Raw genomic sequence first — 20,095 nt, 5'->3', positions numbered from 1 at the left:
GAACGAGAGTCAAGGATCAGAATTCTGGTAGGCATGTCCATAAATTATTCAAGTGGGATAAAGAGCTGAGTATGGTAATTTACTTAGTGGAACAACAGGGCTTGCCACCATGCACACTCTGAGAACTCCTTGCAAAGTTGGCCACGACTTTTGGGTGGCAGGTGAGCACTTAACAGATGCCTGTTGCTGGAAACATCACCGCGACTTTGCTCAGACACCTGGGATGTGTCTTTCATGACCATCACCTGTCCCTGTCCCTTCATGAGTGCACAAACAATGCGTCCCAATTCTATCTGCTCGGAAACTGACCACTCGGGGTAACTGGCTCAGGGTTCCTTTCCTTTTTGCTTTCTACTTTGAGCCATTTTTCTGTTTGAAGAAATTGCCCTACCCAGTGTTCAGTGACAGGAGTAGGGAGTAAACACCCGTCAGTCATTTGTCTCTGCTTTAGAACCTTGGGAAACGAGACTGGAGGCTGATAGTGAAGCCGGTGACTCAGCTCTGTCCCCGTTACAGAACCACGGAGCCCGGAACGCGGAACATACAGTCGAGGCGGTAAGGAGCCGGTCTCTCAGCAATTGCTCCAGACTTTCCCTTTCTTACATTTTGAAATAAATGTTCATATCACTGGGATTGTCAAAGCTGTTTTCTGCTCCCTTTCTATTTATACTGTGTCCTTCAGCTATTTTTTAAAAACGTATTTGCTTCAACCTCCTTCCCTCCTCTCGTAATTTCCTCATCTGCCTTTCACTTCGTTTCGTCTCCCGTCTCTAGTGACCTTTTATATCTTGACTGACATCCTCCTTTAACTCTCACAATAACTTCATTACAGGCCAACTCCCCAAATTGACGTCATTAACATAACCATGTATTTCCTCTTCTCTTGTCCCAAAGTCTTTTATGTTTCTTCGTAGTAAATAAGAAAATTCATCTCTTATCACCATTTAGTCAACAAGTGCGTATACAGTGGTCATTGTTATCAGGCACTTTTCTAGGCTCTGTCCTTATAGCTAAGACACATCAAAAAACTGCCCATTATTTGTCTCAACCATTCAAAACACTTTCTATTCTCTCTTCTGTAAGACATCACTCAGAGATTTTGAAATCATCTCATTTAGGCATACTCCATTCATTTTAAATATTGACTCCTGGGGCCGGCCCCGTGGCTTAGCCGTTAAGTGTGCACGGTCCGCTACTGGCGGCCCGGGTTCGGATCCTGGGCGCGCATTGACGCACCGCTTCTCGGGCCATGCTGAGGCCGCATCCCACATACAGCAACTAGAAGGATGTGCAACTATGACATACAACTATCTACTGGGGCTTTGGGGAGGAAAAGGGAAACAAAAAAGGAGGAGGATTGGCAATAGATGTTAGCTCAGGGCCGGTCTTCCTCAGAAAAGAGAGGAGGATTGGCGTGAATGTTAGCTCAGGGCTGATCTTCCTCACACACACACACACACAAATAAAAAATAAATAAAATAAATAAATAAATAAATCTTTAAATATTAACTTTTTATTGTATACTAGCTAAAAACAAACACCAATATATAATCACGTGATATTAGGCATGCTTATACTCTTGTATTGCACAAACATGTGTTTGCACTTTTTAACATATAGAATAGAGGTATGAAGGGATGAATAATTGCTCTGATCCCATAGTCAGTGTGGGTGTGATCAGTGTCTGTGAGTGAACGAACAGCGAGCACCCTCTCTGCTCGGTGATGTCACCTCAGTGCCCATTAATTCTCTCCCTCTGACGAGTGTTAATGTGTATTTCCTCCTCGGACCTTTTTATTCTTTTCTCCTTATTCAAATTTGTCACTGGATTTTGTTTCACAATATTGGAATCAACAGGGTTTCAAGACTCGATGGAATGTCACTCACTGTTCGGCCAGGAATTCCTACCCCTGGAGGGCCTGTGTCACCTGGGGCCCCATGGACACCGGGCAGTCCTCTCTCACCCTGTGCAATGAGATGCTTCTATTAGTGCAAGGCTCAAGTGACACACATTTTCCAGCTACATTTTGTTAATTATTAATTATTTAAAAGTTTCTATGATCTTTTATACCTTTGGCCCACGTGGACCAGGTGCTCCAGGATTTCCATCTAATCCCTGAAAAGAAAAATGGAGGTGAATACATTTATTTTTCTAAAAAACGTTAAGAACATCTTAAAAGTCATAACTCAAAAAGTGTTTCACTGCTCTTTATCCTACTTGCATAAACCTTTTTCTGTAAAAGAATAAGGAACAGGGAATACAAATTTCACTAGGTTATAAATTTTGTATAGTTACTTTAAAATATAAGATGTTTTTATCTTTAAAATGAGGTATCTGCTATTGAGAACTATTTATCATTATTAAGTAATATAAAAGGTCAAAGGGGATGAGGAAAAAAACACATATTGACAAGCATAATGATTATTTAGATTTTCCAGATAATCCAGTTTTCTGTGTCCTGGGAATAGTCCAGGGCACAGATATTCTGCAGATGACCACCTATGGTCATACCTGCAGAGCCTCTGGAAGGGAAATTTCAGGCAGTTCTTCTGTTTTAAGATAGTGTCCTAGAAAGGTTTGTGGTTTAAAACTAGTGTATCTTACTAGTCTCCATAGATCCATAAAGAATCCATGCAGAAGATTCAGTGGGACCTAACTCTTCCAAATATGCATGTAAAATGGGGTGTGTATGTGCATTTCTTCAGAAAAGAGCCCTTTGCTTGCATCATATTTCCAAAGACATTAGATCTCTGATCTAAAGAATAAGATGAGTATTTCTTTTTCTGCAAACCTAAACTTATTCCTGTACTTGTGATCTGCAACTGAGAACACAGAGACAGTAATTTATGAACTTTCAAGGGAAAGATTAACAAAAGAGTTGGTACTTACTGGTTCCCCTGGCAGGCTTTTCCCTGGAGGACCAGCCTCACCTTTCGGACCTGGAAGCCCAGGAGGGCCTACAATCCCACCTGGATCTCCCTGAGGAAACAAGGTAAGATTCTTACTTCATGCCCAGATTCATGGTAGGAGGTGTGGAGGTAGTAGTCTGCATTGTTTTAAGTTGTCATCATAGCCAGTCTAACTTCATTCTCCCATTCATTAATTCATTCACTCATTCAACAATATTTACTGAGTGCCTAACTCATGCCAGGCACTGTTCTAGTTACCTTAAACGCACTGAGATTTTGTAGTGAGTTGCATTACTACAAGGTTAACAGTATCACAAAACATACGCACATGTATAAATATATGCACAAAAAGGGCATATCTATTCATAAAGTTCTTTAGATGATCTTTATGTTTTCTTATTTCCCAGTAATGGTGCAGTATTAATATACCATTTCCATGAGGACATCAAGAAACAGGTCCTGAAAGATTAAGAGACTTCTTAGGTCTACACCAGAGTCTAGCTGAGCCCGAAGCAGACTTTCTGAGTGCTGAGATCTTCATCTCTACTAGTTTCTCTATTAGTTCCTTTTGTCACATTGTGTTTCTATGACAGAACCAGGGCTGCCACGATGCACATCTTCAGGGGGTGCCATCCACACTGTAGTTTATGGGATTGTCTCTCCCCCATGCAGTCCTGGCAGCCTTTCACTATCCACATGCTCTTATGACCCTCTGTCTCCTCCTCCTACCACTACTTAATATATGAAAGAGTAAAATGGAAACTATACCTTTTCTCCTTTAATGCCTTGTTTTCCTGGGATACCGTGTTCTCCTGGCAATCCCTAGAAAATTCAGAATTAAAGGGAAAGAGCCATTAGAACATCTCTTATTAGAAGAACATTTCTATCTATGGGTCTTTGTCAGAAGAACAGAATTTTAACATATGAACTATATGGGGAAGGGTTGGCCTGTTAGAGAAAAGCATTAGTGTAAATATGCAGCTTGTTGTTTCAAGTGAAGTCACCTAGATATAATGGGAAAGAAACTAAATCAAAGAGAATTGAACCCAATGCCCCATCCATATTACTGACAGGAAGGGGTGGAAGGATGGTGGTTGGCAGCATCATATCATGATTCAGAAGGACAATGGGGTAAAGAGGAAAATAGGCTTTTACAATGTTCTGGCAACAGTGGCTCCTTCCCTTTTGATTTTATTCTCTTTTTTAGCTCTAGCTACTATCACTTAGTCTCACTTGTTGGGCATCCTTTGGCTCCTCCTGTGCTACCAGCATTTTCTCTCTTTTTGTAAGATCTCTCCAGGAGGTACACCTGTGGGAGCTCATTAAGTGGCTTAGAGGGAGCAACAAAAAGCTTTGCTCTATGAACTGAATGTTCAAAGTACCAAGCAGACCAAGTGTGCTGAAAGATAGACCTCTGGAGGCTCAGTCAGGGAGTTTGGAGAATAGAGCAAGAGGTCAGGGGGCTGTTCCCAAGATGACAGGGACAGGAGAGATTCTAATAGTTGTATAGAGGGTTCTCGAATCATGGCCAGACCGAGATCAGTCTCCAAGAAGCTATGGCCAAGCGTTTTTCTCGTTTGGCTCAAGTGTGGACAGACGGTGAGTCTCGGCTCCCAAGTCGTGAGACATCTAGGGAGGTTGTCCAAGAGATAGAAGGCTGGCCTGTGGGTGGCGAGAGGAGTGCATTTAAAGGGTGTGAGGGTGTGTGTGTGGGGGGCCGAGGGGGAAAAGTGAGTCCACTAAAACTAGGTTATATTGCAACCTGAGGACCTTTCTCCAATTGCATTATAGAAATATTTTCAGCCAAGAGACCTGCTCTTTTTGCAGGTTCTTTCAAGAAAGCAACAATAGAAGTTTTGAAAGTGTCTTTCTTGGATGGAGAATTGAACCAAAAGCCATGCATAAGGGAAATGCTTTCTTTCTTTCTTGATTTCCCTCATTTGTTTTGATGTTTCCAATCTCTACTGTTAGGACATCACTGCCAAGCATGTCCAAAAGGATAATTTAGTTAACTTGAGTTCCAAAGGCTGATTTGTTAGGCTAATGATATTCAAAAGGACTCCACATGAATATAGGAAAGTGCTAGCCCCCAGTGGCTCCTGACATCGGGTGTGATCAGTTTTAGTGGTAGAGACGATGCACGTGTTCGGAAAATGTAGTATAACTCAGTCATATGAACAGATGTTACATTCTTTAAAACGTCTCAGTCTGAATTTAATTTCCAAATATCAATAACACCTGTATCTACTACACATACAATATCTCCTGGTGGTCCTCTGGGTCCCATAGAGCCTGCAGGTCCTTGCTGACCCTAAAATAGAAGGTGATATGTACTTTAACTTTGCTAAAAAACAGAATGTACCCAAATATATGTAAAACATGCTGTGACTTTTATCTGTAGAAGATTGACCTTCCACCATCCTACCTTCTCTGTTATAATGCTGAAATGTGCTTTGGGCTTACAAAGAGAGTTTCAAGATGCTGTCATTTAAATGGGTCTGTTCTCACCAGCAGGTGAGGCCTGGATAACCCGCATTACCCACTGGTGGGAGCACAGCACATTAATCTCTCCCTCACCTCCCAACAGCTGGTGGTTCTTGGGACACTCCCGTGGAATCCCACATAGAGAACTCAAGCATCTCAGGGCTGCATAAGTTGGGCTTAGAAATTGAATCCCAAATCCTGTTCACTTTAAGAGCGTAGCTCAGGGACACAGATTTAGCTCACATTGTTTACTGTGACAGCTTTTAGGGATGCTATTGTGAATATGCTCTGAGAAAGAGTTTAAAATTCCTATCGTGAACCAAAAGGCACAGTTACTAGGTGTGTAATCAATGCAGCCAATGGGGGATTGCCATGGAAACATGTTAAAGTCTCCGAGAATATTTGTGGAGAAAATGAGCAGCATACCAGAGCACTTTGTTTAAATAAAAGTGGCTACAACTTCAAAATTATTCCCTAATTTATCTCAGTTATTTCTTACATACCTTTAGTCCTGGGCTTCCTACTGATCCGGGGGGACCAGGATCTCCAGGTTCACCCTAAACGTGTGGGTGGGAAGGCAAGTGAAACGGTTGCTTTAATTTTCACAGTCTCATTAGGTTGGAGATTCAGTTGAAGAATGTCAGGAGGTTACCTTCATTCCCTGTGATCCTATTATCCCAGGTTCTCCCTGTAAGTAAAACAATCACCATATGTGTAATGCTTAAATTCAGACGGCGAGGAGCATCTCTAATACTTGAATTCATTTGAACTTCCACTAATTAAAATACAATAAAGGGGGAAATTATGGAAGACACGAAGAAGTCAAGGAAAGTTCGTTGCAAAACATGATTTAAAACACTTATTGCTAATAAATAGCCATAATTTCTTGTTTTCTTTCTTCTTTATAACAGTGTTTTTCCCCAGTGTCACATTTGACACTGTAACCATCATGTTCCATTAGCAATTACTGGGTTCTCTGCTCAGCTGGCATTGTTAGGATTTGCCACCAGCTGATTTTATATCTCAGACAATTAAGACTTCAGGTGAGGGGAGGAAGAAAGTGTAGAGTTTAAGTTGATATGTCATGGTGATTCTACTATCAGGTATGGTGGTCCCCCTTATTCGAGGTTTTGCTTTCCGGGGTTTCAGTTACTCGCAGTCAACTGCAGTCTGAAAATACTCAATGGAAAATTCCAGAAATAAACAATTCCTAAGTTTTCAATTGTGCGAAATTCTGAGTAGCGTGATGAAATCTCGTGTCATCCCCCTCCATCCTCCCTCGTCCCTTTGTCGAGTGGATCCACACTGTAGACGCCACCCGCCTGTGAGTCACTTAGCAGGTGTCTCGGTTCTCAGATCGTCTGTCCTGGTATTGCAGTGCTTGTGTTCAAGTCACCCTCATTTTACTTAATAATGGTCCCAAAGCACAAGAGCAGTGATGCTGGCAGTTCAGGTATGCCAAAGAGAAGCTGTAAAGTGCTTCCTTTAGGTGAAAAGGTGCAAGTCCTCCACTTAATAAGGAAAGAAAAAAAATTGTATGCTGACGTTGCGAAGATCTATGGGAACGTTTATTACAGTATATTGTTATAATTGTTCTATTTTATTATGTTATTGCTGTTAATCTCTTACTATGCCTATTTTATAAGTTAAACTCTATCACAGGTATGTATGGGTAGGAAAAAACATAGTATATATAGGGGTCAGTACTGCCCACGGTATCAGGCATCCACTGGGGGTCTTGGAATGTATCCCCCACGGACAAGGCGGGACAACTGTATATGTATTTAATGAAAAAAAAAACCCAGAAAAAATTAAGATTATACAAAAGAGGACAATATTGGCTATAACGAGTTTGTTTTTCTTATATTCCATGACTTATTATCCTTTTGATAAAATCATCCTGTTTGATAAATCCAATTTGTATTATTAACAGAATTTTTGAAAAAACTGTAACTTGCATTTTAATTTTGTATTTTAGATATCCTAAGGGGATATTTTTCATAACATTCATGTCCAATCACCAACAGTAATGGGCTAAAGAAAAGATATACTACCCAAACCAAATGTTAAATATCGTCACATGATAAAACTTAACAAGGTTTAAAATTTATCATTTATCAGGGCCGGCCCAGTGGTGCAAGCAGTTAAGTGCACACGTTCCACTGTGGCGGCCCCGGGGTTCGCCGGTTCGGATCCTGGGTGTGCACCGACGCACTACTTGTTAAGCCATGCTGTGGCGGCGTCCCATATAAAGTGGAGGAAGATGGGCATGGATGTTAGCTCAGGGCCCGTCTTCCTCAGCAAAAAAAGAGGAGGATTGGCAGATGTTAGCTCAGGGCTGGTCCTCCTCACAAAAAAAAAAAAAAAAAAATTTATCATTTATCAAAATAAAAGAGTCAAAATTCACAGAGGAAAAGTACAATGTTCAGGGAGCTTATTTTATCAAATCTATTAGACTCCAAAGTAAACATACCAGAAATCAGAGAGAAAGAAATTAATGAAATAGAGACCCCAGCAGAGTGATAAAACTTCTACTTACTCTATCTCCCTTTTCACCTTTGATGAAAGGTTCCCCCTAGGAAAATGGGTAGAAACAGAATCAATTGTAAACACTTTTGGAAATAAACTCTCCAAGCTGGATGGGGATGTATCCTGCAGGCCAACCTCAGACCTCCATCGCAAACAAGCCTCTAAAACGATCCAGAATGTTACACGGTCCGCCTGTGCAGCTTGAAGGGAGCGTATGCGAGTTCACTTCAAAACCCTTGCACATTCCCAAGTGAACAATAAACTCATCATTCTAACCCTGTCTCGAGAATCCTGAGTGGGTGACAACTTGGAATGCGGCCCAAGGCCAAAGCTCCCGTTTTCGAGGTTCACGCAGATGACCACACACAGGCATTAGGGGCAGAACGGATGTGAGGATGACGGAGCGACAAGTGAAGGACGTTCATTCGAATCCTCCCAGCTAGCTAAGCTGGTGTTTAAAAACACAGTATCTTTCTTTTGGAAATACTTTACTAAATTCACCTTTATTTTAATGAAAATGATGAAGGGGTTAATTATTGGGTGAAAGCGCAAGTCTGTGAAAATGATAATGTTCTTGTTGGGTTGAGGTATGACGGTCCTGGGGGGAGATAGGAGATACAAGCTTTGAGGGGAAGGCTCTCATTAAGTAACATTCCCCCCACCGTCACTGTGTAACTGACACCACAACTCAGCCTTCACACACAACACACACACACACAACACACACACACACACAGGCTCTCTCTTATTAGCTTCTGTTCTTGAAGTTGCTTGTACACGATCTCAATTAATCTTCACAACAATTCTGTGAGGAAGATATGTCCTATTTCAAGCATGAGGAAAGAGACTCAGATTCTGAGTAACTTTATTTCCCCTAAAATAGCGTCCACCCGCCTTACGCTTCCTTGTTTATCTTGGCTATAAACTCTGCGAATGTAGGGATATAATCCATCTTGACTATCACAGCATCTCTGGTGTACATTGTTGGTGCCCAATAAAAGTTTACTAAATTAGAGAATTTAAAGTCATACAGATATAACAATAATAGCTAACACACTGAATTCTTACAATGTATCAAGCACTATTCTAACCACTTTATACATATTAACATAGTTACTCCTCATGTGTCAATGGAGCTAGTACTATTAGTATACCCACTTACAGCTGAGGAAACGGAGGCACAGAGAAGTTAAGTAATTTCCCCAAGGTCACATAGCCAGTAAGAGGTTGTTCAAGATTTAAACCCAGGTAAACCTAACTTTAATCCTAGGCTTTGCTTGCTTAGTCTGTTTGATTTGATTTGTAATTTGATTTATTTATTATTTGAATTGAGTGTATTAGCATTAAGATGGAAACCATAAGTTAAAAAAAATGTTCTTTTGCTTACTTAAGTCAAGAGAAAGTGTGAGAGCCATTATGGTGGACCCGCCGAGGGGCTGCTGTTCTCGTGAACGATCACTAACGGGGGATGAGTGGTTCCCACAGGAACCTCTGTGCTCTTCACCGCACCTCCCATGTGCCCGGGACTCGGGCTCGCCTTCTCGCCCACATTGATTTCCCAGCCGCCTCGCAGTTACACGGGCCGCGTAGCCAGTTCTGCAGTGGAAGTAAGCAGAAGTGATGCGGGTAGACGCAGGCTGAGGCTGTGAGAAGCCGCTTGTGGTTCTGCAGCCCCACTTTCTCTGCAGGGGCGACTGAGAAGGTAGTGTACTCCACATGGCACAGCTACCCGGTGGGAACTGAGGGTAGTGTGGACACAACACCCCCTCCTCCTACAGAACCCTGCTGGGCTTGCAGCATGAGCAAGAGAGACCCTCCTTTGGGTTAATCTCAGGGTTCTTGTTACTCATTATCACCTAGCCTACTCCGAGCAATGGGCCCCATAGCTCACCCACATGATTAAATTCTATTATTGGTTAAGTTCTAGGCATTAGATCAGGGCTTTATTTATATTCTTGCTTTTCAGTCTTATTTCTAAAAAATCTATTTGATTTTTAAGACATTACAAAAACCAAGAAAGGAAAATAACTTCAGAAAGTATACTAAGAGTAGCTGTTTGAGCAGATAGATAACTGTTTCTAATTTTTTGGATAAATTAGCCCCACTCTTTTGATGTATTGATTTTATTATTCATTTTAGCTATAATGTTTAGTTACAGCAGGGCAATTTAGTGATTTTTTAAACCCTAGAGTCAGCCTACCTAGGTCTGATTCATGGCTCCAATACTTACTTGCTGTGTGAGCTCAGGCAAGTTACTTAACTTCTCGGCACCTCAGTTTCCTCATTTGGAGAATGGGTTGAAAATAGCCTACCTCATATATATATATATTTTTTAATGGATGAAGTGAGTTAATACTTGGAAAGGACTTAGGGTCTCACATAGAGCACTTGCTCAAATATCTGTCTACTGTTGTCTGCCACGGCAGGGGCAGCAAAGGTGCGTGGAATTGGGCTGATAGGAAAAACATTTTTAATTCTATTTTTTGGATATTCTTCCTCTGCCCTCAAAGATAAAATACTTACAGATTCTCCCTTTTGACCTTTAGGGCCAATGGACCCCGGAAATCCTGGTGGTCCAGTTTCACCCTTTCGAGAAAAAGCAGAAGAGAGATTTTGCATGAGGTGGGATGGGTGCTGTTGTGACCGTCAGACTCAGAGAGATTGCTTGTGCGTCTTGTAACCATAGAACTTATCTACTACATCCAAGAGACAATGGGCAGTTCTGAATCCAATTAGGCTATTTGCATAATAACGTGTTAATGTGTTTGTCAGCACTTCACAATGCCTTTAGGTGTTTTAGAAATCCATAATATTTATTATGATATTTAAAATTAATGTGAAACAAAAGTTAATTATTTTTCAAGGAAAAAACGTCTAGAGGAGAAAAAATTATAATTTTTCTCTGCCATACCAACACAACAGAAAAAGGATTTTTGTGATCTTAAAGACGTCAGGTTAACTGACACAATAATCCAGACTCATTTTATTTCAGACACTTCTTTCTTTTTTCAGGTTGGGGTAAGGGGAGGGGTGGGGAGCCATATGAAGAGCTGGCTGAGTCTCTCAGCTGTTTCCAGCATTTATATTGCTGCTTAAATGGCTGGCTGTGGGCAGAAGGCATTCTTGTCCATGTGGTGACAGGAGCAGCTTAGAAACGCCTAACATGTTCTGGTCAAAAGTCTTGAACAGAATTTGTATGTGACATATAAAGAGTATTTTGAGAAAATGCAACTTTAGAAATAATACTTGTAGAAAGGAAATATATCATTAATCATACTTCAGAGGAGTCCCAGCGTTGTGCTTCTTTTTTTTCATTTACCAAGATCCCTGAACACTACACAATAGTTAAATTAAGTGTAGTCACTAGAAGTTGTGTAATGTTGGTTTTTTTCCCCAACCTCAAGAGCATTTTTGCAAAACAATGTTAACCATTGCATTTCTGGGCATACACTTTTCTTGCCTATCATGTTTATTTTTTATTTCAAAAAAAAAAAAAACCGTAAAGTCGAGTGTGTCAAACCTCCAGGCATCGGAAATAAAAGGAATAAAAAAATTTGCACATCAAAGAAGAAATTTCCTCTATTTCCCTCTCTATTCCTGCCCCAGAGGGGGCCTCTTTCATGAATTTAGTACTTATCTTTTCAGTCTATATTTTTGGACTTTTACTGTATATGTAGAATCAACAATATATTATTTTGGATATTTAAAACAAATTCCATAAATAGCTTTATCTTGTACATAACATTCTGTGACTTTTTTTCACTCACTGTTGTTTTTAATATCCATCTCTATTGATACATATAGATCTAGATCATTCAATGTAACCACTGGAGAGCAGTCTATAATGTGAATGTACCAGGGTTTGTCCAAGCCTCAGTGATGGGCATCTGGGTTGTCTCCAGCTCTTCTCTATTATAAACAAGGCTGCAACGAACATCTCTATGCCTGTCCCCTTGTGTGGATGTTTATCTGCTTATTTTGAAGCCTCAAACAATAGTCTACCCACAGTACTTCAAGTACAAATTATAATCCTAAAAATGTTGGCTCATTTCTACATTTCTATCCTGATCAATATCTTGTGATTTTAGACTAGAGGAAGAGGAAGCTTGTCATAAGTAATGGAGAGACAAGATCATGTTTTTATTAAGAAGTCTTCTAGACTTGTGGAATATATTTTATAATTTTTTTTTTTTTTGCTGAGGAAGATTGGACCTGGGCTAACATCTCTGCCCATCTTCCTCTACTTTATAGGTGAGACACCTGCCACAGCATGGCTTGATAAGCAGTGTGTAGGTCTGCGCCCGGGATCTGAACCGGTGAACCCCAGGCCACTGAAGTGCATCAACTTGACTACTATGCCACTGGGCCAGCCCCTATATTTTGTACATTTAATCTTGATTTTATTAATGTTTTTCATTCTAGAGTCTAAACATCTTGTGTACCATCAGTCATATACTTACACTGTAGGAGAAGCCATTTGTTTTCTACAGACAATAAATTCTATTTAAGGAAGAAGGGGGAGAAATTGGTGGATACATTTAAGGGACCTATTGCTGTTGGTTTGAAAGAGGAAATAGACAACTGGCCGTGCACTGGCATTAGGGAACACAGAGTGACCTTGCTGTTACCCCTCTGGCAGGTGCTAAATCCCCAGTGCATAGGTGTGAAGGAAAACCATGCCTAGTCATTAGACTCACCCGCACAGAATACAAGTAGAAATCAGGGAAGGGGTCTAGAAATTTCTATAAAAACCACATCTCCCCAGTAACAAAGGGGAAGGGGTGGAAATGGACCTGGAGGAAGAGGAATTACATTCGTGGTTGCTGTATATTTGCACTGACGTAAACAGGTCTCCAGTGAAATGTCGAGGAAGGACCCAGCAGAGGCTTTGGTCCATCTCTCCGAGTGGTCCTTGTGTGTGGTTGGGCTTGGAGGAAATCTTAGGAACTGATTTCCTCACATAATATTCTGTAAACAAAAGTATTTCATACCTGAATCTTAGACACAAGTGAAGTTGTTGTTCATATTTAAAATGGATGTTCAGAGATCAATCACTGTGGATGTGTGTTGAAAGACAAGTGATGAATTTACTTAGCATCAGGAAATGTTGTCCTCTCATTTGACACTTTCAATGCCATTTGAAAGGCCTAGTGCTGTTGAGGCTCCATCTTTTCCCTCTGACAGTCAGCCCCAAAAGACACACGCTAATTTCTCAGGAGGCCTTAGATGTCCTGCCACCTTATTCCACTGTCTCCGTAAAGGAGTAGTTCCCCTCAACCAACTTGCGAGTATGTTATTCCTTCACCACATCCTGTTAGTCTCAGGCAAGCTACAGAGCAGAGAGCATCATTTCAGCACAGGCAGATGGCGCACGTGGTGCTGTGGTCTCTGCTGCCATTCACCGCATAGTCAGGCGTGTTCCTTGGCGTTTCTGCCTGTCTCTTAGTGCTCTTGATACAGGACGTGGCTGCTAAACCAGGAATGGTGTCTGTGTAGATTCTACTGCTGTTTGTGTTTGTTCCGGAGCTTCACTGTTGGGTTCCAAATGGCAGGCTGGTTTAGTGATTCTGTTTCACCAGTCAGTGCATTGAGAAGCGTGTAATATGCAGCAATGATAAGTCATTTAAATGTTGAAATTGTACTTCTGGGTAAATCTTTTATTCTACAGCATAAATCGAGTCCCTTCTCTGTTATAATTATGGTCGGAGATGCAAAGTTGAGCAACACCAGGTGTTAAGGATGGTAACTAACTATTAATACTAAAAAGAGATAAATGAGACCTCATGAGAAGAGAGGAAGTTTGGAGTGGCTGAAGAGAAGAGAACAAATCTTTAGTGAGGGTTTAATGTGTGTGAGGTATTGTGCTTTTGGGTAAGTTTATCTCATCTCATTTGACTTTAATGCTACCATCAACTGTGTAGATAACGATTGTGCCCATTTTATAAACGAGGACACTGATGCTCAGAGAAATGAAGTGGCTTTCCCAAGGAGACTGAGCTGTTCATGGCACAATCAACGTAAAGGCACAATCAACTGTTGACCCCAAAGCCCATCCTCTTTCCACCACTCAATGGTTCTCAACCTTGGCTGCCTGTTAGAATCATCTGAAGCACTTTTAAATAATAGTGATATGGACCCCACTCCAGACCAATCAGAGATACGGGCTCTGCTCCAAATCACAGTGTCTGGGGATGAAGACTGAACATGGTGTTTTCTAAAAGCTTTCTAGGTGACTCCAGTGTGCAGCCAGGGTTCAGAACCACCCGGATCCACCACAGGCGCAAGCAAAGGTCTGAGGGAGCAGCTTGAAGGAGCTTTAAATTCCCACTATGGTGACCCATGAATTTAAAAAACAAATGTACTGATTCAGAACTGATACTAAGTGGATGGGGATAGGCAGAGGTGATGTCACTCTTCCAGCAAGTGCTACACTTATGTTTTTTAGTTTATTTTGTGCATTATTTATAGGCAGAGTCTTTCTCCTGTTAATTACAATTCTTACAAATCATCTCATATGTACATTTATAGCAGGTACTGCATCAAGTTCCCTGTGACTCTTCTAGACTATTTCTTTGGGTGGGTGGAGGGAACAGTCATGCCACTGGCTATTTCTAATTCCACTTAAGATTCTGAAGCAATTAGAAAAGATTATAGGCAATAGAAAAGGTCCTTAGAGTTTAAAATACACCTGTTTTACAGAATCAAATTTCTCATCATTGAGGTCTTAAGAATTCCTAAGTAACACATGTTTCCTAATGAACATAGCAAGACAGAAGCCAGCTGTTTTGTTTTGAGAAATGAATCACCACTTAAATACTCTAAAAGTGTCACAACTCTCTTCTTTGCTCAGCTGTCCTATGTGACAAGCTTTGTGGCTTTCTTTTTCCCCCTTAGTCTGCATGTGTCCAGCAGTAATTGCTTAAAATGTAATGAGTTTGTTGTGTGGTGTGGGAATTCTATAAGCTATTTGGTTACAGGAAATAATGCTAATGTACTAGGAGTATCATCTAAGACACATAACTGATGTATTATTGCTGTATAATCAAAATTTTTTGATGTATTTCTAAGAATGTCAAGGTACTTATTTTTTTTTTTTTGCAGAAAATTTCATTTTCAGTGGTCAATCTATAAGAAGCTCCTGCTTTCTGTTGAGACTCTCTTAGCAATATTTTCTGGCGAGGGATGTATGATCTTTTGAATAGATTGGTTGCACTGATTTATAAGGCACAGAAGTCATATTTTCTTGGATTCGTGTTGAAATACGCTGCCCTCGATCAAGAGAATTTTTACTGGGTGAATGAATGAAGGCAGCACGCACAGGCCACATTCCCTCAGAGTATTTTCAGACCTACTCATCTTTGTCTGCAGGTTTGATGTGCATGGCTTCTTCCTGACAATGGCACATTCACACTGAATCCAAGATCATCACAATTTCAGAATGAAACCAGAGCGAAACACCTTAGTGAGTGGGCAAGTGACTCTGTCAGCTTCACAGCTAAGATAATTAGTGAATGATGACAATGAGAGCGCAATGGAAATTCATCAGCGTTTCAATTTTAAAACTGTTCTGAAATAATGATTTGGTTAAACCATGACTGTACATTATAAAACCCTACCAAAAAAGTGCTCCCGTGACAGCTTATGTTTGGGCACTTAAGAAGACACAAAAATAGTGAGTCTGAGCCTGAGGCATTTTGCTAAAGGGGTCTTCAGTTTGCTTGTGTCCCTTCCTTGTAGCCAACGGCTACTCAGCAGTCTTCCCTGAGAGGCAGATTACAGTCCTGCTGTGTGGGCAGGAGGCAGTGGAGGCTGTGCCCGCTGCATGCTGCTGGCCTCCCCAGCGAATGAGCCCTACGTGGCGGCATGACTGCCCCTGACATGTGGATACGAGAGTTCGTGTAAAACCCTGGACGCTTTTCTTCACTTTGAAAATCTGATTACCTTCTCTCCTTTTGGGCCACCAGCTCCATGTTCACCAAAGTTTCCCTAGGTAAACATAAAATAAAAAAAATATCATTTATTTTTAATACATTCAATTCAGTCCCTACTTTAGAAATATAGTCAGATAATAGTACTGTGACAGCTTTTTATGGAAACCATTTTAATCGCTTTTGCCTCTCTCACCTTCTGTTAAATATTGCTGAAAAACTCCAACTTTGGAGACCCTATCCATCTTCCCTATGACTTCCCCCACCAGAGATGATTCTGGAGAAATATCGCACCTCCAGGGGCAAACTGTTACCACTCCTAATGAATGCCTGGCAACCTCCCTTGGCCCCAAACCACTCCACTGATGGGACTTTCTAATGTGATTAACCATATCTTTGTGCTCAGTATAATGGACATCCCATTAAGTGACCACTGGGCTGCACTTCCACTTCCTTGACTGGACTGACACCTCACTCTCCTAGTTTCTCCCTCTCTTTCTGACCTCTCTGACCTCTCCTCCTCCCTCGCCCAGCTGGTAAAGGTTGGACTTCCTCAGACTCTGTCCAGGCTCTCTTTTCTTGCGACTCATCATTTGTTCCCAAGCTCTCTTACCTACTCCCATGGCTTAGGCATCGCCCACACAAAGACACATTTCTAAACCCACCATACCTCTCCGTTCTGAGTTTTGACCCATATATCTAATATTTTACTTGATGTATTCACTTGTAAATTCTAGAAGTTCATATTCAACAAGTTCAAAACTGAATTAAAAATACAACAAATACACACATATATGAGAAAGATGAGAGAATTCTATCACTTATATCACTGTTAACGTTTGTTAGTCCAGAAGTGGAAGAATGACAATTAACTTCTTCCTAATGTATCTCTGCAGTTTGGCTTATTAAAACGAGTGGTCATGTCATTTTACAACTGAAAAAAATCAAAGAAAGAAAGAAAATCAAACTCATCCTCTCCCTTCCACAGAACTCTTCCTTCCTCACCTGGGTGTCGTTGTTAACACTGCCCTCCTCCTTAGTCCTCCAGTACAGTCAGCTGTCGAGTCTGGTTGCCCCTGTCCACAAAGTCACTTCTCCTTACCCTGCCCACCTTCACTCCCGCAGGCCACCATCCTGTCGTGCCAAGATCATTGCAGTAGCTTCCTAACTGGCCTCTATAATCCACTCTTGCTCCCCACCCAACACACATTCTCTACATAAGGTCAGAGACACATCTTTAAAAGACACTCTGACCTCTCTCCTTCTAATCCTTAACAAAGCCATCGAGATCCCACGTGACCTGAGCTCACTGCCCTCTCCGGCCTCACCCTGGCCACTCTTCTCCCTCAGAAGTTCCAGCTCTAATGGACTCTCAGCATCTCGAATGGACCCAGATCCCTCCCACTTCACCGCCTAGATCACCACCCTGTCCTCACCTCCTGTCTGGCTAGCAACTCCTCATCCCTCAGGTCTCAACTACTATAAAGTGCCATTCCCGCAAGCCTCTTGTGGGTCTCCAGACAGGTTCCCCTCCAAACCTTCTCACTGGACATTGTGTTTTTCCTTCATAACAACAACCAGCGTTTTTATTTTTGTGTTTGTTTAAAAAATTTCACACCTCTCACACTAGAAAGTAAGTTCCATGATGACCTGGAACCAAATGCCCACCCACACCTAGCACAATACCTCACATATAGGAAGCATTCAATAAATATTTGTTGAATAAATAAGCCAATAATTCTAATTTATGTGTTTTTCCCAATAAAGTTTTTTTTGATTAAAAATACATGTGTTGTTATAAAAAATTAAAAGTACGGAAACGTATAAACAACCAAATTACAGAGGTACCCATTCACATCACTGTTGCTATGGTTTAACATTTTGACTGTGCCTTCCATGTTACTCATGCTCCTCCAACGAAAAATAAGTAGTTTATAATGCTGTTATTATTGGTTTTGTGCCAGATATTCTCTCATTTTTCCTACTTACCTTTGATCAGAGATGTCTAAATTGAAAATAAAAATTGTATTCTCAAAATCCTGAGCTATACATTCTTGCAAGGACATCTTTGAAAATGAGGCATGAAACTCTAAGACACATACACAAGGACTCGGCAGTTACAAAATGGTAGGTTACTTGGATGCAGCCTGCACAAAAACAGATAAATTTTAGGCATTTCCTGAAAATACTATCCATTTGGGCATGGTGCCAACCTGTGTTCACAACACATCAGCATCTCTCCTTGGCTGTGCTTATGCTAGGACATTTCTGAGGAAGCTGGAACATGCTTTGGTCTGAGCTATGAGTTGTCCAGAGATGATCTGTTGATTGGAAGGCCCCAAGTTCTTGGCTTGCAGAGCAGAGGAGCACCCAAAGTGCATCCACGGAGAGCATGTCACACTGTAGCACCTTGGCTACATCCCCTCCCCATCTCACCCCGAACAACCCACAGGGTGTCAGAGATGCTGTGGTTGGGACCAAGGAACGCCACTGGAGCACCAACTCATGTTAGTCTGTCCATAGGCTCTGTTGTTCTAAAGTCTTGCTTTTCTAGAGGCTTTCATACCCAGAAAAACAATAGGGCCATTCACTGCCTGGCAGAGCTCCATATGTTTGCTTCAGTCAATAGCTAGGCCAGGAAATCCATCTACTCAAGGACTCTCAGTGGTCTCTGGAGGTGCTCTCCACTCTTAGGCTATCAATACTCAAGGCAGATGTGAACCTGAACTTCAGTAGCATTTATTCATTGATATGTGAGATTCTCTTCTCTGTTTTCTCCAAACTCATTGCACCAGAAATTACTTGGCTCTACAGAAATAATAAGACATAGCCCTTGTGTTTCTGGAACCTGGATTTCTGCCTCAGATGTTATTTTAATTTTACTAGGTCATTTTGTACCTTGGTGCCTTGTTATTTGAATGGGTTCTTATAAACTTTCTGAATAAATATAACAGTGGTACAGTTTTGAATGTGTTTTTTAGAGGTTCCTGTGGTAGAGTGGTGAGGGCTGTGGTGCGGGGGTGCTAATCAGCCTGCCCATTTCAAGATTCTGGGATGTCAGACACGTCCTCTATTCCCTCGTGGGAATGGTGAATGGAGCTCAACCTACAGTGAGGCGGGGGGAAAACTCCAGCTGCCCTCACTGCCCTGGAGCCCGTATTCTCTGGAAAGAAGGGAATGTACCTGGACATGTATAGGCTGAACCAGAGCAATTTTCTGTGGCTCAATCTAATAAAAGAGACCAAGGACATGAACCCCCTCCCGGGACATGGGGTCATTAAAAATCCCCCAGCTTAGCCCTTGGGGAACTTGCTGTAAAATACTAAGCATGACAGGACATAAAGCTAAAAAATACCCCAGGTTATCTGTTATGGGTTGAATTGTGTCCCCCTCAATTCACATGTCGACATCCTAACCCCCAGTACTTCAGGGTGTGACTTATCTAGAAATAAGGTCTTTGCTGATGTCATTAGTTAAGAAGAGGCCATAATGGAGTAGGAGGATCTCTAATTCAGTACAACCATGTCCTTATAAAAAGGAAATTTGGACACAGAGACAGCAACACAGGGAGAGCGCCATGTGAAGATAGGGGTTCTGCTGCCACAGCTGGGGAACCTCCAGGAGCTGGGAGTGCGGCCGGGATGCATCCTCTCAGAGCCTCAGAGAGAGTGCGGTCCGCTGACACTTCATCTGGGACTCCTGGCCTTCAGAACCCTGAGATGACACGCTTCTGGTGTGTAAGCCACTCAGTTTGTGACACTTGTTACAGCAGCCCTAGCAAGTTAAAATACAATGCATGGCCTAAGTGGGCTGTGCTCTCTTGAAAATAAGACCTCAGGCTGGCTCTAAGGCCAACCTCTCAGGAAAACATCTCAGCAGCTCTAGGTGTGGTGGGCCACGGAGGGCGGGGGGCCCTGGAGAGTTGACGGTTCTCTGTAATAAAACCACCATCCAAAAATCCATGTCTGTGCCTAAATCCACGATGTTCTCCAAAGCCAGTGGCTCCTGGGGCCCAAGGAGTGAGAGATAGGATTAGCACTTGAATTTTATTTCTGAATCTTCCGAGCCCAGGAGGGCAGCCTCTGGTGTCTCTGAGGAAGCCTCTGCTTCCTGTGCCATCTTTGGGTCAACTCGCTGCTGGAATATTTGATTTTGGAGGAAGATTTTCTGTCCTTTCTAGTCTGTGGATATTAAAATGAAGTTATGATTTGATAACTTGAAAGGAAAAATAGATTATTTTGCTA

General features: G+C 41.7%; 1 protein-coding gene across 3 annotated transcripts in view; it reads right to left on the bottom strand.

Moving 5' to 3' along the window:
- Positions 1–20,095, bottom strand: part of COL19A1 (collagen type XIX alpha 1 chain) — a 297,117-nt gene that overhangs the window by 55,637 nt on the left and 221,385 nt on the right. For 2 of the 3 annotated variants that reach the window (XM_014782544.2, XM_087437888.1), the window contains 10 exons: positions 15,865–15,909; positions 10,447–10,509; positions 7,934–7,969; positions 6,047–6,082; positions 5,898–5,951; positions 5,168–5,221; positions 3,679–3,732; positions 2,891–2,980; positions 2,072–2,116; positions 1,888–1,965 (listed from right to left, as the gene is read on the bottom strand). In XM_014782544.2, the coding sequence (XP_014638030.2) occupies positions 1,888–1,965; positions 2,072–2,116; positions 2,891–2,980; positions 3,679–3,732; positions 5,168–5,221; positions 5,898–5,951; positions 6,047–6,082; positions 7,934–7,969; positions 10,447–10,509; positions 15,865–15,909 (555 nt within the window). Of the gene's footprint in view, positions 1–1,887; positions 1,966–2,071; positions 2,117–2,890; positions 2,981–3,678; positions 3,733–5,158; positions 5,222–5,897; positions 5,952–6,046; positions 6,083–7,933; positions 7,970–10,446; positions 10,510–15,864; positions 15,910–20,095 lie in introns of all 3 variants that reach the window. The other variant, XM_087437889.1, reaches the window with a different exon arrangement.

The sequence above is a fragment of the Ceratotherium simum genome, chromosome 13, assembly GCF_057802395.1.
Source record: "Ceratotherium simum simum isolate JZ-2026a chromosome 13, ASM5780239v1, whole genome shotgun sequence".
Classification (NCBI taxonomy): domain Eukaryota; kingdom Metazoa; phylum Chordata; class Mammalia; order Perissodactyla; family Rhinocerotidae; genus Ceratotherium; species Ceratotherium simum.
This window is presented reverse-complemented; position numbering and strand designations above follow the sequence as displayed.